We start from the raw sequence: 17,759 nt of genomic DNA, 5'->3' as shown, positions 1-17,759 counted from the left end.
ATTTTTGCTCTTGGTTGTAGAGTGCTCTTAAAGGCCGATGCCTTTCTTTTTCTTACAATGATGTGAAACAAGAAATTTAAAATTGGATAGTTCGGTGGTTTCTTTTGTCTTAGAATTCTTTTCAAAACAGTATCTCAGGCTGCCTATAGTAGGCTTTAACAGAAGTTTCCACAAATGTATGTGGCAGGATTTAATCTGTTATATACATTTTTAACATAAATTCCCTGTAGCAATGTTGACCTGAGTGAGGCATTTGGATTTCAGACATTAATATTTCCTTCAGTGCAGAGAATTTTTGGATTTTTTGATAACAAAACTTGAATTTTTATAATATTTTGCTTACTTATTGAAGCATATTAAATGTTTCATTACACATCTCAGAACACTTTTACTGTTACAAAAGCAGTAGCAGAAGTGTGCAAGGGTGTCTAACTAGAAGCTGGCTGATGGGATGCTTGGGTCTGGCTTTAGCAGTGCTGTAAATCATAAGCTCGAGATCCGACCTGCATTCTCATTACTGTGGCATGATGTTTTTGCCTGACTCTGTGAAATATTAAGCAAAAGGCTGCTCTTGCCAGCAGTTTACTATAGGCCCTGAAATAAAGAAATGTAGTTGAAAGAAGAGGGCATAAACATGTGGCTTTATGGAGTTCTCAACCCCATAAAAGTCTGCCTCGAGGTAGGGATGAAGAGGAACAAGCAGAAAACCTGAAGTATGGAACCTAAAGTATGTACTTCCATTTTATTTTCTTCTATTGGGAAGGGGACTATGTTTGAAATCTATCCATGAAACTTACTCTGTTGTTTTGTTTTTCAAACTACATAGAATGCCAGAGAACGAATCAAACTCTCTGTCAAGAAAATTCAGCAAGTTTGGATCCATAGGTTATAAACATCGATACAGGTGAATTTCTTTCGTTGTCTAAACTTTCATTAATTCTTTCTTCCTGTCTTCTCTTTTCTTCCAATGAAAGAAACACCCCACACAGAGCAGTTTTCCTGACAAAGTGTGAATTGGGGACGTTTTAACAGACTCTTCTTGGGAGTCTGGCAGTTTTGGGATGAATGTGAGTTACTTCTCGTTCTCCAGATCCCCAGAGTGGACTAGGGCCTGCTGTAGCCTGCTGTGGTGAAAGTGAGAGCAGCCTTGGCAATGCTTTCAGTCAAAAACGCCTTGTAAGTCCTGAAATTGTGTCCTAAAGACTTTCTTGACAGCTGGGGAATACCAAAATGAGGAAGCATATTGTCTCAATGTTAGACTGTGTTAACCAAGCAGTACAACATAAAGGGCAGTTAATAGTGTGAGGAAGATGTGGCAGGGAAAGAGGGTTTAAGATGTCCTGGATGCTGTGCCACAAAGGACTAGCAGAGTATAGGATGCAGTTAAAACTGTAAGAAGTCCGGAAGTATCCACTGAGTCTTATTGAGACTTTAGGTTCTTAAGTTTGTGTAAGGTGGGATCTTTGTCTAGTGAGCAAGGCATGTGATCTGGCAATTTGCGACGACTGTTTTAAATCCAATTCTGTCACTGGACTTTGAGCCAAATAATTCAGAGTTTTATTTCTAGAATTGGTTTAGAGTTGTGTATTGAGTGAACCTGAGAGTGGAAACCAGCAAATCAAAACCACATCTGAAAGCCAGGCTTATTCTGTAAGCCTTTCGTATTCCAGTTTCATTTTCCCTGTAGGTCAAGGGGTGATAAAAAGTTTTTCATCTTTTGTAGTTGTTTTAAAGCTGCTGGGTGAATAGGCTCTATTTACTGCAATGTCAAACTCTTAGAGTTTTGTTTTGTGGCCTGCAAATATACTAGGTTTAAGTTTAGTTTTCACTTGATTCTTCCTTTCTGTACACTACATTTACGTTTTTTTGTGTTGGTGGTGCACTTAAGTTCATCTTTCTATTTTAATAATTTTAAAGAATGACTTGTGATATGGCTTGCCGTGTTCAGATGATGGTTATTACTGACAAGTTATATCTGTAATGTTAGTTTTGTCTCTAAAATATTGAAGTATATCTTTCCCTTCTAGTATGGAATGTTCCTGGTTTTGCTGCAGCAATTCAGTGCAGAGAACTCCCATGACCCTAGTGGATGTTCTAGTAAATGTGGATTGTGACATCTAGTTGCACCATATTGATTATACGTTGTTAATGATAAATAGTGATAAGCAACTGCTGATTGACAGCTTTTTTCTTGCAATTCAGAGCAGCAGTAACAGCATTTCATGTGCTTTGAGAATGTTCTCATTGCTTATCCATCAAATTTGATTGTCTTCCCCCTTTGTCTTTGGTCCTAGCTGTAGTACCTAAAGTGATGCCCGTGTTGTGTATCTGTATATATCATTAGCTCAAAGCAGAAACTATAATCCCACCATTTGACTGTGTATATGTGGGAAATATGAAATACCCCTTGTTTGTTTGTTTAAATCTTCTAGGTAGTTCTTGTTAGGTGGCAGACAGTTTTCAGGAAAGCAAAATCAGATGCTTTGATTAGTATGTGGAGGTGTTAGTGTGTGTGGAAGGTCTTATCCCCAGATGTTTTGTTAAAGCTGCTTCTGGAATTTGCAAGACTGGCATGGTTGCCAAACTTAAAAATTGAGCACAAGTGTTTTCTGGCTAACTTGAGAGAGAAAAAACAACAATAAACTAGGTACCAAAACCCAACATTACTGTGAGGTAATGTTAGAATTTGAGCTTCTTTTTGTACTTTTAATTCTTTTACAGATTTTTAGAGGATACAAATTCTGAAGTGCTGACTACCCCAATGGGGCTATTGGTGAAAATAAAATCAATATTTAATGGAGTCCATTTGCACACCTCAGAAAATCTACATAAATAATGCCTGTATAGTTGCTTGGCAGTTGCTAGTATAATACCTCTTTACTTTTAAGTCGTCAAACTGCAGGTGTTTAAGCAACTGGGAGTTAATAGTAACTATTATTCCTCTGGTGTAGTGAGTTTCAAGAAGCAAATACGGACTTTTGGGGAGGAGTATGAGGCCTGTTTTACATTTTTGCTGTGAACACTACATTGAGCTTAGTCACATGGAGAGGAACATTACAATGTACACAGAAGAATTTATTTAAACTTATTTAAATTGTGAATTGAAGAAGAGCCTTACTGTGAAAAGGAATCGGGACTTATACTCAATTTATTGTCATTTGGGCCTATGTTGCTAAAAGTACTTTATTACAGTTTGCTTTGCATGAGTTTTCCATGCCCTTTCCATGTGCTTTTTATCCACCTGGCAGAGGGGTAGACTCTTACTGACTGGAACTGAGCAATGCTAAGTACACATTTTTCTGAGATGAAAACTTAAAGAATTCAGGAAGTAATCAAATTACTTAAGAAAGTCATATGTTAGAATATTTGAACTTACAAAAGGTCACGCTATCTTAACATGTCCCCAATAAGCCAGTATTTTGTTTTATCTGCTTATCTCCTCTAGAAAATGCCAAATCTAGAAGAGATTGACACAATCTGTTGATGATTCTGCCAATGACTGATTCAAAACAAGAGTCAGGGTGGTGCCACTCAGCAGGAGAACCAGAGCTGGGATGAGAAGTGGATAGCTAACAAAACAGGCTGCCCAAACGCTGTGCATTTTTTTCGGTCTAAAGATCCTCTGTTTCTTTGATCTTTTTTTCAATTGTTTTTGCATGATTTCCCATGCGTTTTCAAGTGGCAGGATGTCTTCGCAAATGACCAGAGACCCTTCTGTGCAGCTCCCGCGTCCTGACCAGTCCGTTGAAAGAAGTCGCAGCAAGACTTACCCCAAAAGAACACAACAGACAGGTAAGGTCTTCTCTGCCCTTCTCTGTGGAGGGTTGTCTTCTTTGGTCTTTGGTTGATTTCATTTTCAAGAGGTGATTCAGAACTGCTGCAGTGTCCTCGAGGATCTCTCAGAATGGATTCTCTCTCCTGCTTTACATCAGTATTTACACCTCACCTTAACTGGATCTAAAAACTCCAGCTTTGTGAATGAAAGTAAAAGAGATGAAGTGGGTGAAACATGGTGAAACGCCATGTTTCTAGGTCTAATCTAAAGTACGAAAGTGAAGGTTGCAAACAATCAGTGAGAACATATTTTGTTTCAGGAGTCCTGTCTCTTTCTAAAGAATTTTATACTTGGGTGTCTTGGTTGGTATTGCATTCTTCCAGCAGCTTGACCCACATAGTCTCTTCTTGTACATCCTCTTCCCATTTCAAGGGCAGTATCCCCAAAAGATTTTGATGTTGAGTGGAAGTTAGTGCCATGCTTCTGAAATTTTAAGATGCTTCAGATATGTGAGCTGGGAATTTGTTCTGTGTGCTGAAGATGCCAGGAAGAGCTGCAAGTTTTAGAAATGTTAGTGGAGACATGTAAGATTAAGCATGGATCATGGGAGTAATTCCCAGATTAATGGATATTTCCTGAAATCTAGTAAGAGAGGCAAAACGTTTTACTAAGGTCAAGCTCTAGTTCTACATGTGATCAGATATGTGTGCTGAGCTTCGGCTATGACAAGTCATGCAGATTTCACTTGAACTCGTGCATGGAGTTAAGTCTGTATGTATGCGTGTTAGCAGTTTGAGAAAAAAACACTGAGCTTTAAAATGGAAGGAAGATTTCTCTTTGTCATGGATTAGTACAGCATTATAAACTTTTGAGAGTCACCATTTTTAAAAATAGAACAAGGACACACATCTGGAAACTTCCCCTGTTTTTTCTGGATGCCATCGTTTGAGTCAGAAATAAAGCTGGTGTGTTCTTTCAGCTGCAGTGTATCCTGAAGTGTGGTGTAATTCAGAAGTATCGCCCTTCGAAAATACAAGTGATTTATGACCATTTTTTAAAAATTTATTTTATGTGATGTAGTTAAGTATAAGAAGAGAAGGATTGCTTTGCTTTCTGATTATGAAATCTTGTCGCATCTGGACTTGTCAGTGCGTGCGTAAGAGCACAAGAAGCTCTTCACCCTTGGGCCTGGAGACTTAGACTTTTGTTTAGGTGGACCATTCCATTCTTAGCATGGTAGTTGAAGATGAACCGCATTTCCCACCTCATTAATGCCCAGTTCAGTTATGTAGAAAATTATGTGGCTATTCAGAGGTAAACCTGTCAGCTTACACTCAGCCTTAAGTTGAAAGTAACATTTGCCTTAGTGCAAGCAGTGAAAGTCAGTCTGTATCGCTGCAGATCTGTGTGTTTTGTGCTTGTTGATTTTTTGATCTCTCTGATTGGAGTTGCGAGGAAAACTGTAACCTTCCCGTGGTGTGTTCTGCTGATGTAACGTAATGCAAAATTCCATGAGCAATTTGTGTTTGTTGTTTCTGTTGGTTTAAATACGTTATCTTACTTAAAATAAAAATGCTGCTTTTTCACCATCCTAGTCATATATATTTGTGTGATCTGTATCATCCATCTGAGTTGATTTGCTTTTAATTTAACTTAATTTATTACCACTGTATTGCAAGTGTGCAGTCATTTTCCACTGGGGCAGGTGTATTACCTCAAATGATTTTAGTTTGTTTCATTTCCCACTTTAAATGTGGGCTAAAGGAAGAGAGCAATGTCATTCAAATTCCATCATTCCCTAAAATTTAGCTTATTTTTTACTCCTTTTTTTTTTCTTTTTTTCGGGGGATATTCACAATGACAAACATTTCGTTTTCATTATCCATTTAAATAGGCTTTCAGATGCTGAAGGCAGACTAATGCTACTTCTCCCTGTGTCAGATGTCATGTGACAGTTTGTTCTGTGTCCCTAGGGTAAATCCACCTCTTTTCATGTAAACTTGGGCTTGGAAATAGGAAAGTCCAGTTCACACAATAACTTGGGTCTGTTTGATGTATTTTAAGCATCACTTGTTTAAAAACACTAACTCAGTGTAGATTTTACTTTTCCAGAACAATTATTATCTTGGCAATGAGTCTGGTGGTATAAGCAGTTTCATAATTTACTTGAAACTTTCACTGACTGAAATTTTGAGAAAATAGTATGACATTTCTTCTTAAAGTAAATATTCCTTTTGCATAATGAGATTATGGCAATGTTTATCACTGATGGCTGGTCCTTTGTTTTGTGTTTCTAGTGTGGTATAATAAAGTTAGATAGGCCTTGTTCAACATTTTAAGCACGGTGATTTTAGTTTGCAAGTATTACATATTATTAAAGATGTTTTCTTCCAAATGGCACTTAGGTTAGGGTGTGGATGGACATAGATTATTATTTAGCTTTTTGAATGAGAATCAGACTTCCATTTATTCTCACACAAACCGAGTAACAACTTAAAAATAGTTCTTATGCGGCAACATCCTTCCACCATCTCCAAGTTCATAATTTTCCTCACCTGCTTCTTTACTTTTTTTCCTTTTCCTAGGTTTGCAAAGTTAAGTGCACTAGAGGCTTCCTTTCTGCAGCCAGTTCAGTTAGCATTCTGGTTTTGTTTTGGTTTTTTATCTCTTGATGCCAGTAATGAGACCAGCCACAGCAGTAGTTTTGGGGGCAATTGGATGAACTGATAGCTACGAATGCATGGCTGTAGCATGTTCAGTCTGCATTGCCTCCATCAGAGAGGTACCTGTGTGAAGTGCTGCAGCCTCTGACCTCTGGCATCTCATTAAAATGTTTTCCCTTGTTTCTTCTTTTTGTATACTTGTTCTGGTGTTATAAGCAGCTAAATACTATGCAGTTTTATGATTTTTTTTTTTTCTGTCACCTGAAGGTAGAGGTTAGCTGTCTCTTGCAGAGCTGGTGACTAATAATGGGTTTTTTTGTCTGATTAGTCCATTGAAGTGTGTTAGAGTCATTAGAACTGCTGCCACTTGGTGAACTCTGGGTTAAAATTTTGAGTAAATGCCAAAACAGTGATAGAAAATATTCACTTGTACAGTTTTGGTAAAAATATATGTAGATTAAGAGAAGGATTGAAAGAGATACTTTGAACAGACAGAAAGTAGCTTTCTCGTATAAAAGCCGCTGCCACTAACTGAAACCCCTGATAGGGTAGACAGTTTGGCTTTAGCACGGCAGATTATTCTTCTAGCATCCAGATTACAGTTGTTTAAAATGCAGTAACCTTCCTTTTGCCACTTGCTTATACATTTTGTATCTCCGTTTTTCTAAGGTTAGTGGAAAAATCAGACAAGGAAACTTCATTGGCTATGCAACCCATGTTCTTATAATAGTACATACGTATTTTTTTTGTGTATGTTTAGGTTGGTATTCAAGTTGGTGTTCAATTGGAGAAGGTTTTGGTTTTTTTTGTTCTGGAAGGTTTTTGTATGTAAGAAATACTTTGTTTGTGTATTCTCCCAATTTTATTTCAGCAGATAATTACAGTTGCATTTAATTCTGACTGTAAATTATAAACTCAAACAGGGAATAGGATCTCTCATTATTCTGTCTTACTGTCTTAGGGCAAGACTGATAACATTCAACTTTTGCAACAGGGTGCAGGATGAAAGCATTCATTATCCTTTTGACTGAATGCTGCATGCAAAAAGCGCCTTGGGAACGTCCTCCCTGGACAAACATTGATGTGACCAGATCTGTTGCCATGGGTGTGAGTTTATTCAGCGGTGGAAAACACTTTGCTTGGGGTTTGTTGTTGTTTGGTAGCTGAGACTTGATTTGCCCCTACCTTGCACGCTAGGTTATATAGAGTTCTATAGAGTAGCGTAAAATAAGCATTGCCATTCTGATTTAAAAGTTGAGTGGAGAATTTGGGGGAGGTATTAAAATTACAGATTGCCTATGTTATAACAGTCCTTAAGCTACCTCAGGCAGTCACAGTCCCTGCCCTGACTAACTTAAATATTACCAGAGACGCATATCGTTACTGTGCTTCAGCAACCTCAGTTGTGGTAGCTAGAACAGTTAGTCTGGTGCATTCTAAGTCAGGAATCTTCTACCAGAAAGTTGTGAGATTGGGTTTGAAAGTTAAATTTTACAAAATGAATCTCAGTGTGATTTTATCTATTTACTTTTTATTTACTTTGAGCTTTACTCTTAAGTTTATTTTGTACTTAAAGTTTATTTTAAATACAGAGTTTTGAAAAAGGATGGTTGTGACTGCTTCTGCATTTCGTGCATGTGGTGTGAGATGCACAAACCCTTAAAGCTGCAGGTTTGGAAATTAATTGGAAAATAAATATTATCACAGAGTAGGCTATGCTAGTGTAGACATATGGAGGTCCATTCATTTGTATAGGCTTTTAGTAACATACAATGCAAAGCATGAGCTCTTACTGCATGGTTTCCTTTTGATCGCACTATCTTCTGCTCTTATGAATAGATTTGGATACAAACACTTCTTCCTGATGACGTCAGTAATATGGCTTTAGTTGAGAAGAAGCAGGCATGACGATAATTAGCTTGCCAGGCTCCTGAGGTTTTCGACATTTGAGTTTTAAAAATATAATAGCATATTTAAATTGAATGCACAAATCAAAATCAGGGAATCAAAGTGTGTTTTTTCCTTATTGGAAAAGTTCAGTGCAGTGAATGCTGACAGTAAATTGTCTGGCTAAAGTTTAACAACCAAGAAAACCTGCTACAAGTGAGGTGTTCAAGATTTCAGGCTATCTAAGGTATTTCTGAGAGGCCTGTTTCTTTGGAATGCAAGAAACAGTGTTGTAAGTAAGTTATTGCAGTGAGATTAGTGTTAGGACAGTTCTTCTGGAGTCTGTTCTTTTGTATTAGGGATACTGTATCCTACAGAGGTATATGTTGGTAGAACAGTGCTGTAATTAGTAGAAGATAGATGAGGTGGAACATATTTAATTACTGCCATTTCTTTAAGTGTGGACAGATAACTCCTAACTAAGCTGGTTATTTGAACAAAAGATTTGTACAGCAAGAGGTTTTTGTGGTCAGTACTGGAGTCAAACACAGCTGATAGGATCATTTAGGCTAGAAAAGACCTTTAAGATCATTGAGTCCAACTGTTAACCTAACACTGCCAAGCCTGCCACTAAACCAGGTCCCACATCGACCTATCTTTTAAATACCCTCAGGCATGGTGACTAATATGAGGTCTTGTTTCAGTAGAAATCTGTTTTGTATTTCTGGATAGATTCTTCCTGTGTGCAATAAACACTGGTATGTTGTCTTTTCATTGGTTTACCCTCAACTGAGTACTTGTTAAAATAGTAGAATGGTAAATAGGGGAACTACACAGTAAAAAATACCCTTGTAGTTTAACACCTTGACCTACTCCATTTTAATTTCACTACCAGTGCCTTCCTTAAAGGCAGGAAATTTCTTTTTCCTGTTTCTGCTGTCGTCTTTATTTATATGTGATTTTTGACTAAGACATCCTCTTTTTTTTTAGAGATCAGAGGAAGACTTTGTAGCAGTCTTTTGTGACCTTAATGAAGATTGGCGATTCTTTTTCTGATAATTTTCTCATCCACTTTCATTCAAGAAAGATTTTTTTCAGTAATTCTGACCAGCAGTTCCCTGGTTAACCATGCAGGCCTCCTGGCTCACTTTCTTGATTCCTGCCTGTTGGGATGCACTGATCTTGAGCTTGGAAGAAGTGGTCCTTGAATCTTAACCAACTATCTTGGGCCCCTTTACCTTCTAGTACCCTGTCCCATGGGATTTCCCCCAGCAATTTACAGTTATTATTTTCCTGGTCATAATTTAGGATCATGGAATCATAGAATGATTTGGGTTGGAAGAGACCTTAAAGATCATCTAGTTCCAACACCCTTGCCATGGGCAAGGATGCCTTCCACTAGATGAGGTTACTAGGTTGCTCAAAAGCCCCATCCAGCCTGGCCTTGAACACTTCCAGGGAGAGGACTTCAACAGCTTCCCTGGGCAACCTGTTCCAGTGTCTTACCACCCTCACATACAAGAATTTCTTCCTAATATCTGATCCGAATCGATTCTCTTTCAGTTTGAAACTGTTACCCCTTGTCCTGTCACTATACTTCCCTATAAAGAGTGCTATAGGACTTTGCTGTAGGACCCCTTTAAACACTGGAAAGTCACTATAAGGTCTTCCTGGATCCTTCTTTTTTCCAGGTTAAACAGCACCAAGTCTCTCAGCCTTTCCTCATAGCAGAGATATTCTATCCCATCATCTTTGTAGCCCTTCTTCTGGACCTGCGCCAACAGGTCCATATCTTTTTTATGTTGGGAGCCCCAGAGCTGAAAACAGCACTGCAGGTCAGTCTCATGAGAGCAGAGCAGAGCAGAGAGGCAGAATCACCTCCCTCGACCTTCTGGCTATGCTTTTCCTGATGCAGCCCAGGATGTCATTAGCTTTCTGGGCTGTGAGTGCACATCGCTGGCTCATACTCAGTTTTTAATGTATCAACATCCCCAAGTCCTTCTCTGCAGGGCTGCTCTCAATATATTAGGACATATTAGTGTTGCGTTGCACTGTGTTGCTGCATCAGTCTGAAATGGTTTCTTAGAACAAAGGTACTCATTCGGCTTTACCACCTAATCTAACAATTGTTTTAAAGTTCATAGTTATTACACTGGAGATTTCCAAACTTCTTCATAACCTATAATGTCCTCACACCTTTCTTCTCATTGGTGACTGAGCTGGAAATTCCCTTCTGGTGACAATGACATAGTATCCCTTTGAGAACAGCTTCAAATTCCTGTGCCTCCTGTGGAAAAGTGATGAATGCCCCCCATGGTAAACTTTCTTGTGATGTGGTATAGCTAAAAATAAGGATAAAACACAAAAGAGTGATCCTTAAACAACCTTAACAAGTAGAACATGCACCAGATATCTTAGGTATCTCTTTTATCTCTCATGATGTTCAGTAAGTGATTATGCTGAGTATGTGTGCAAGCTTCTATGCTACAGGACTGGTTTGTTTGTGTTTTCTTTCCCCCAGGATCTAAGATCATGAGCCAGATTACAACTAGTGGGGAAAATGAAGGAACTACCAAAATTATTGCACCTTCCCCTGTGAAAAGGTACGTAGACTAGCAGCTCCATTGCAGCTTTTATGAGACTGTATTGCATTGGATAGAAGAACACATGTAGTAAACGTTAGTAACAGTTTATCCTGCCTTGAAATTCAGGACCGTGTGATCTTCTGCTGACAAAGGTCAGAGAATGTTCCCCAGTAATTAATTTTAACAAATCCTGATCTTTTGATGCGTCTGGAACAGGGATTCCAGGTGACAAAAATTTTGGAAACCCATGAATCGGAACAAGTTAGTGGGAAGGCAAACAGTTGCAGTTTTAAATAGAGAAATACAGAAATATACAGAATATAGGAAAAAAACACAGCAGATAATGACCCAAGGGTCACTAGTCGTGATAGTCCTGTGGAGTCCTGTGTGTCTGTGCCCTGGGAGCTGTGGGCTGGCTGGCAGGGCCCTCGGGGCCTGTGCCTTCTGCCTCTGCAGAGTGCAAACTTTGCTTGGGATGTGTGAGCAGGAAAGAGCTGTGCATGGTGGCCTCTCTGCCAGCAGCGCTGTTAATGTTGCAGTCTGTTACCCCTTACACCGCTAAATTCAGAACAAAACTCAGGAGTGTGTGTGCCTGATCCTTAGGAGGAGTGAATTGCCAGGGCTCCTCTGGATTTGGGTGGTCTGCTGCATTTAATTATCAGTGCTGAAGTGCACATCTCTGATTTTTAGGCATATTTGAGAAAAAGAGGTAAGGCTCAAATTCAGAAAGCGATCTATATCCCCACCTTTTATTTTAGGTAGAATTTAGATGTGTAAATCAAAAAAGAGTGATCTGACAAAATGAGTCAAAAACTCAGCACCTAACTTTTTTGCCTAGTTGGCCGAATGTCTGTATGCTCAGCAACCTTGACAGGTTTGTTTGAGCTGAGTAACTCTGGCCTTATCTCTGCATTGAAGCTGTCGGCTTCACATACTGGGTATCTGGGCTGACCTGTGGAGAAGAATCTAAAACAGTTGCTGCAAGTACTTAGAGGATAGTGTTTCCTATGCCTCTTATTTAGAACAGTTGCCTCAAGAAAGAAGAGCTGAGTTTGTTTCCTCAAGCTAAGTGAAATTGAATGCAATATTCTAGCCCTTAGAAAATAATACTGAGCATGGGTTAAAAGAAATGTTATGATTTTGCCATTGAAGCTAGGCCATTGAGCAGAAAATACAAAGCCAGACTTGTCAGTGGTGCCCAGTGCCAGCACCAGAGGCAGTGGGAACACACTGAAACACAGAACGCTCCCTCTGAATATCAGGAAACCTGTTTTCACTGTGATAGTGACCGAGCACTGGCAGAGATTGCCCAGAGAGGTGGTGGAGTCTCCATCCTTGGAGGTGGTCAAAAGCTATATAGGAATGTTTCCGGGCAACTGGTTCTGCTTAAGCAGCGATGTTGAACTAGATGACCTTCAGAGGATAGTGTCGAACTCAACCATTCTGTTGTTCTTTGGTTTGTTAGGAGAGAGAAAGGTACAAAGCAAGCAGTACCTGTTTTCCATAGTGCAGAGATGATTGTGTTGAGAAGGGGTAGCAGCCTGTCACTACAGCTTGTGCTTGAAATGTTGTGTATACGTTTTTAGCAATTAACATTTAAAAAGAAATGGATAGACAGGTTGTAGAGCAAGAACCAAGACAGGGGGCTCTCAACATGGCAGCTTCAAGGTTTAGTTTCTTGCCTGGACAGTTTAGAAGCGATTCACAGACGGATTCTCACTGAGTCACGGTTTTAAGTAGCATTAGTCACTTCCAGAAAAAAAAAAAAGTGTTGGAAGTTGTTTTACGTGCTTTCTGTTTTGAAATTTATTTGATTTTCTCTGTGTCTCTGTCTGCACATGCAAAATACCTTTCAGGTCTGCCAGACTTAGTATGTTTGCAGTCGGCACACACACCTTGTGAAGTGTTTACAGTTTGGTAGTTTACTCCATCCTACATAATTCTCACATTAATTGTCAGTCATGCTTGAAAAGCATCTTCCTTTTCAGCTGTTACAAGCTGAGTTTTCTTAGTTGTAACATCTCATTCACTGTTGAGACACAGTTGGTCACTTCTGCACAAATGGTATGATTTCAAGGTAAACCATAAAAATCTTCAAGAACAGTAATCTCACGTGAAACTCAGATCCTACCCTTTTCAAATACTTTGAATGAACTCAGTCCCTTTTGCACCTGTATTCCTGGAGACAGAATCATTGAATCATAAAATCATAGAACGATTTGGGTTGGAAGGGACCTCAAAGATCATGTAGTTCCAACCCACCTGCCATAATACTAGTATCTGAAGAGCTGCCATGCTCTAGCTCTCTGGCTGTAAAGTGAATGTCTGCTCTGAATGAGTAATGACCTAGGAGTCTTAACACAGAATCCTCCCAGGATCATTTATCTCTCTTTTCTAAGATTTGTGAACACTAGTCAATTTTTTTTTAAGTCCAACTTCAATCTAAGTATTGTTCTGTAGTTTATTCTGTGCAAAACCAATTGGTTTTTGCAATACAGGACTGAAACATATCCTGCCTAAGTTACTTGGTTAGTCTATAGTAAGCGTATATTTTTTCTAAGACTGGGAATAGATTGTATGCACGTATGAGTCAATAATAGGTGCAGTATTAAGAAAATTATTTACCTAATAAAATGTAATTTGATTCCTTTTCTTGCTGACTTGCTGTAGCTTTGCCTTTAGTTCAGTATGTGAGAATTAAATGATTAACTTAGTGACCTGTAGTAACCACAGGCTGAGGTTAAAACTGGATTAGTGATTTCAGTAGCCACAATTCCTTCATAAAGCTGAGTCTGTCACCTCCTGCTCTGGTCGAAGAACTCAGGCTTATGTCCTCCTCTCTGTAAGCATCTATAAAGCATTTTTTTTTTTTTACTGCTTGAGTTGCACTGTTAATACCTGTAGTGGATTGCTTTCAGCAATGCATCTTGAAAAGCTTAGTGGAAATCAATGTGGCTGTTTAGTGCTGTACCAAATTACCTGCTTATTCATGTAGAAAGTGACGCTGTAGATGATGATGCAGAAAAAGCATGACTAGCCATTGGTGAGAAGATGGGTGCAAAAGCATGCTTTAACTGGAAGCCACCTTCCAGCACTTAGAGTGGCAGTGACCAGGGTACCCAGGAGCATGAGTGGGTTGGAAGTTGTAAAACCTGACACTGTGAGAATGTTAGGAATAAAGGAAGAATTGGAGCATCTTGATGTTTTTGGCCCTGTCTCCTGTAGGTATAATGAGAGACTGGTTCCAAACAGTGATATATCATTTAAGACAGGTTGGAGTCTGCTTTTTCCCCTCTTCCAATCTATCTTTTCTAGGAGAGATTCTTCAACATAGCAGCTCTTTCCCCTTTATCACATAGCAGGTGTATGCCAGGGCAGGTTTGCGTAATGACTGTGTGCTTTTAAGATTAATTTTTAAGAGGCCAGAGGGAGAGAATATGGGATCTGTACACTGTGGGTTTAAAAAAAATACATATCTGTACTTTTATTTAGCTTTAAAAAGATGAAAAATGAAAACAGCCCAGAAACCCAAAGAAGTAAAACAAGCGCACCGTGGGAGGAAAATGGCCCACAGAGGTAAGGCGAGGCATGATGTCTTAGATATTGTGCAGTGGTAAATATCATACCATGACAATTGGTTGAAGGATATTGATATAATATATTAATGTATTAACAGGGTCACAATAAATGTGTATTGCATATGAGAAGATAGGTCCTGTCATGGATTAATAATCAGTTAAAAAAATAGGAAATTAAGTGTAGAGGGAAGTGGTTGGTGGCTCAGAGTCACCAGTGGCTTTCCACAGAGAAAAAGGATGGTTAAGTTTGATGATGTGACAGAATTGTCTAGGGTAGTGAGAGTGAAAGTTGTCTGTGGAGAGTGGCAGAAAGACCCCTAAAGTATGGGTGACAAGTCGCTATGTGGTGGATCATGTTGAGTCAGTATCTGTCAAGAGAGGCATATGGGTTCAAAACAATAACCCTAGATTTCTGAGTAAAATGAGGTGCTGTGGAGTTATGATGGATAACCTTGTGAAAACATGAACTATCTAACAGCCAGAAAACAGTTGGCAGTTTTTGGGAAAACAAGAGAGCAGTGTTATGCCGTTACACAAATTTATGGATCGTATATTTGCTCCATGAATTGTGAGTGCAGTTCTGATGTCTGTATGTCAGGAAAAGGAACAGGCTTTGAGAGAGGCAGCAAGGGTAATCAAAGGTGTGAACGTTTGTGCTGGGAATCTGTACAAGAGCAACGGCATAGGCCAGGCAGGACTCTTCCTTCAGGCTCGGAAAGGCATAATTTTAGGGTATGTGATTTAGAAAGTCATGAGCAGTACAGAGAAGGGAGAAAGAGATCAGCATTGTGTTTTTCTAGTATAGGAACATGTGATCCAAATGAAGATACTGAAGGTGGTTTTAAAGTGTTGAGAAAGGCAGTGAGTAGTGACTCACCATGAGTAGGAGACCTGTGGTCCTCCTTTTCAAGAGGTGCTGGAAGTTAATAGATTCCCAAGAGTCACAAAAGAGAAATCCATAAGAGATTCTAAGGACAGCGGGTGTAGCAGCTGACTCAATAAATCCCCTGGACTGGGAATAGTGGAGGACTGTGAGAGCGCTGGGGAGCTGTCATACATATTCATCTTTTTTGCTTCCTATAGGTGGTAGCTTGTGGCCGCTATTGGAAACGGGCCACTGAACCAGATGATTCAGATGTATATAAGGTGTGTCTTTTGGGGCATGAGAATGATTTACTCTATGTGCTCCTGTAAACATAAAATGTTCAGAGTAAGGACAGGGCAGTGTGCAAATGTTCTCTTGATGTTATAGACATTTATTTGTGACTTCTAAAGCAGCAGTGGTGTCAGCTCATCACATTATGGGTCTCTGTTAAAATTGCTGTCAGGATAGCAGGAAATTTGGTGTCATAGGAGACAAAGAATGGTAGGATTGAGTTTTTGCAAGTCCAGCTATTCTAAAGGACTACACAGTTTTAGGCACATAAGCAGACTGTATGCAGCACAGAGGCTTTCACAGCTTCTATTAATAATTCTTATTGAGATGCCTGTTGCAACTTTTCAGGTGTGTAGAGTAGTGTTGCAATCAGCAGTCTGCAGAAGCAGGTGAAGAAGAGTGTTTCTGATTTGGAGGCCAGAGGGTTTTAGGAAAGCAGAAACACACTTTGACTGGAATTTGGTGAGAAGGTCATATTTACCACATAGTTGTTGTGAAAAGGGCTAAGCAATGTTAAATAGAGATCTGTGTTTGAGTTTAGCATCCTTCCTCCAAAAAGATATGGAACATTATTAGAGCGTCTTACAGGGATACATATTCCGTCGCAGGCTCTGTTACACTGCTGGAAGAGGCATTTACACTTCTGTAGGAAGATATCACAGAGTAATCCATACAGACATTTGATAATCTACATGTAATTTGGTAACAACTCAACCTATTGGGTCCCACCTAGGCTTTAGTACATAAACTGAAGATTGAAATACCTCCACACCATTGGCAGAAGGCTTCATGGATGAACAGCAGAGAGCTAAAATTGTTTCACAGTCCCAAGCGTTAGCTCTGTGATGAAGGTGTATGTTGTGTCAGGAATGCTTTTTTCATATTTATATTCATGGAAAACATAAAGAATAGTGGTGCTTAGCTCTGGTTTGGATAACATACTAAAGCATATGAATTTTATTGTGCTAAAAGAGTGTGTATATACTTGATTCTGCATTTTGTAAACTTAAAGCTGTTGGTTTGACAATATCAAGAGGCCTCTCTCTTACATTTTCAATGTTCAGTGTAGAATAATTGCTGGAAAGCAATGCTATCTGTGTTTACATAGCACACGCATAGACACACTTTTATATCTGAATATGTATATGGAGAGGGTATGTGTTTGAGCCCTCTCATTATTGTAGGCTGAATCTCAGTTAGCTGGCCTAATTGTCCTTGAGGTTTTAAAGCTAACTGCTCTTCCTTTTTAACCTTAGTGGACTGTATAATTCTCCCAGTGACCGCAATAAATCACCAAAGTTTCCTTACTCTCGGCGACGGAACCCGTCAGGTGGCAGCGAGAATGAGTCTGGACAGCCTGTCCGCAGGAGGTAAGAGCCCTGAGGTTAATTAGTGTTAACTTCTCATAGCAGAAGGCTTGAGGTCCTGCATGCTTCATGTTCAGTAAAGACTCTTGGGGAAACAGCTGGGTCCTGGGAAGAGGGGTACTCTAGGTGCTAGTTGTTAAATAAAAAACCTGAGCGATAATATCAGACCTACTTCTGGAAAGGAAGCTTTAGTCAGGTGTTTTGCTTGTGTGCTGTTCTGGGAACTGGGAAAATGATGGGAAAAATATAAGAAATTGTGTTATTGACACATGCAAGATCCTTTCAGTTTCTGCAACTGTTTTTCACTGGTGAAGGAAAAGATTGATGGATGTTGCTTGCTTGACAATGTGCTTCTAATTCAGAGCAGTATTTTAGTTTAAGTACATTGATTTGTTTTGAGTACAACAAAGATTAAATGATTGAGCCATAAAGCTATCTTCTTCAGTCTCATGTGTGAATTACTTTACATTAGAGAAGTTGCAAGCAAAAATACAAGTATGAAATATTTTATGTATTTTTAATGGGTACATGCTGAATTGAGTAATGTAGAGAATTGAGATTAAACGGATGCAGATTCTGTGCTATAAGTCCTGGAGTATGTCCAAAATGCAAATTACAGAGACAGTTCTGAAGTGACAATTTTGAGAGTCCACATCTTACATGGGATAATTTGTCCTGCTGAGAAGCTGCTTTCATTGCTGAGGTACCCTGGTGCTGTGTTCTGTTGTGAAGCAACATACTGGTGCAG

At 39.2% G+C, this 17,759-nt stretch overlaps 1 protein-coding gene across 1 annotated transcript in view; it reads left to right on the top strand.

The window, feature by feature from the left end:
- EPB41L4A (erythrocyte membrane protein band 4.1 like 4A) overlaps positions 1 to 17,759 on the top strand; it is a 79,196-nt gene that overhangs the window by 40,656 nt on the left and 20,781 nt on the right. The window contains 5 exon segments of the mRNA XM_009869629.1: positions 827 to 904; positions 3,680 to 3,792; positions 10,847 to 10,928; positions 14,403 to 14,486; positions 16,901 to 17,014. Coding sequence (XP_009867931.1) covers positions 827 to 904; positions 3,680 to 3,792; positions 10,847 to 10,928; positions 14,403 to 14,486; positions 16,901 to 17,014 — 471 coding nt within the window.

The sequence above is a fragment of the Apaloderma vittatum genome, unplaced genomic scaffold (assembly GCF_000703405.1).
Source record: "Apaloderma vittatum isolate BGI_N311 unplaced genomic scaffold, ASM70340v1 scaffold15255, whole genome shotgun sequence".
Classification (NCBI taxonomy): Eukaryota; Metazoa; Chordata; class Aves; order Trogoniformes; family Trogonidae; genus Apaloderma; species Apaloderma vittatum.
This window is presented reverse-complemented; position numbering and strand designations above follow the sequence as displayed.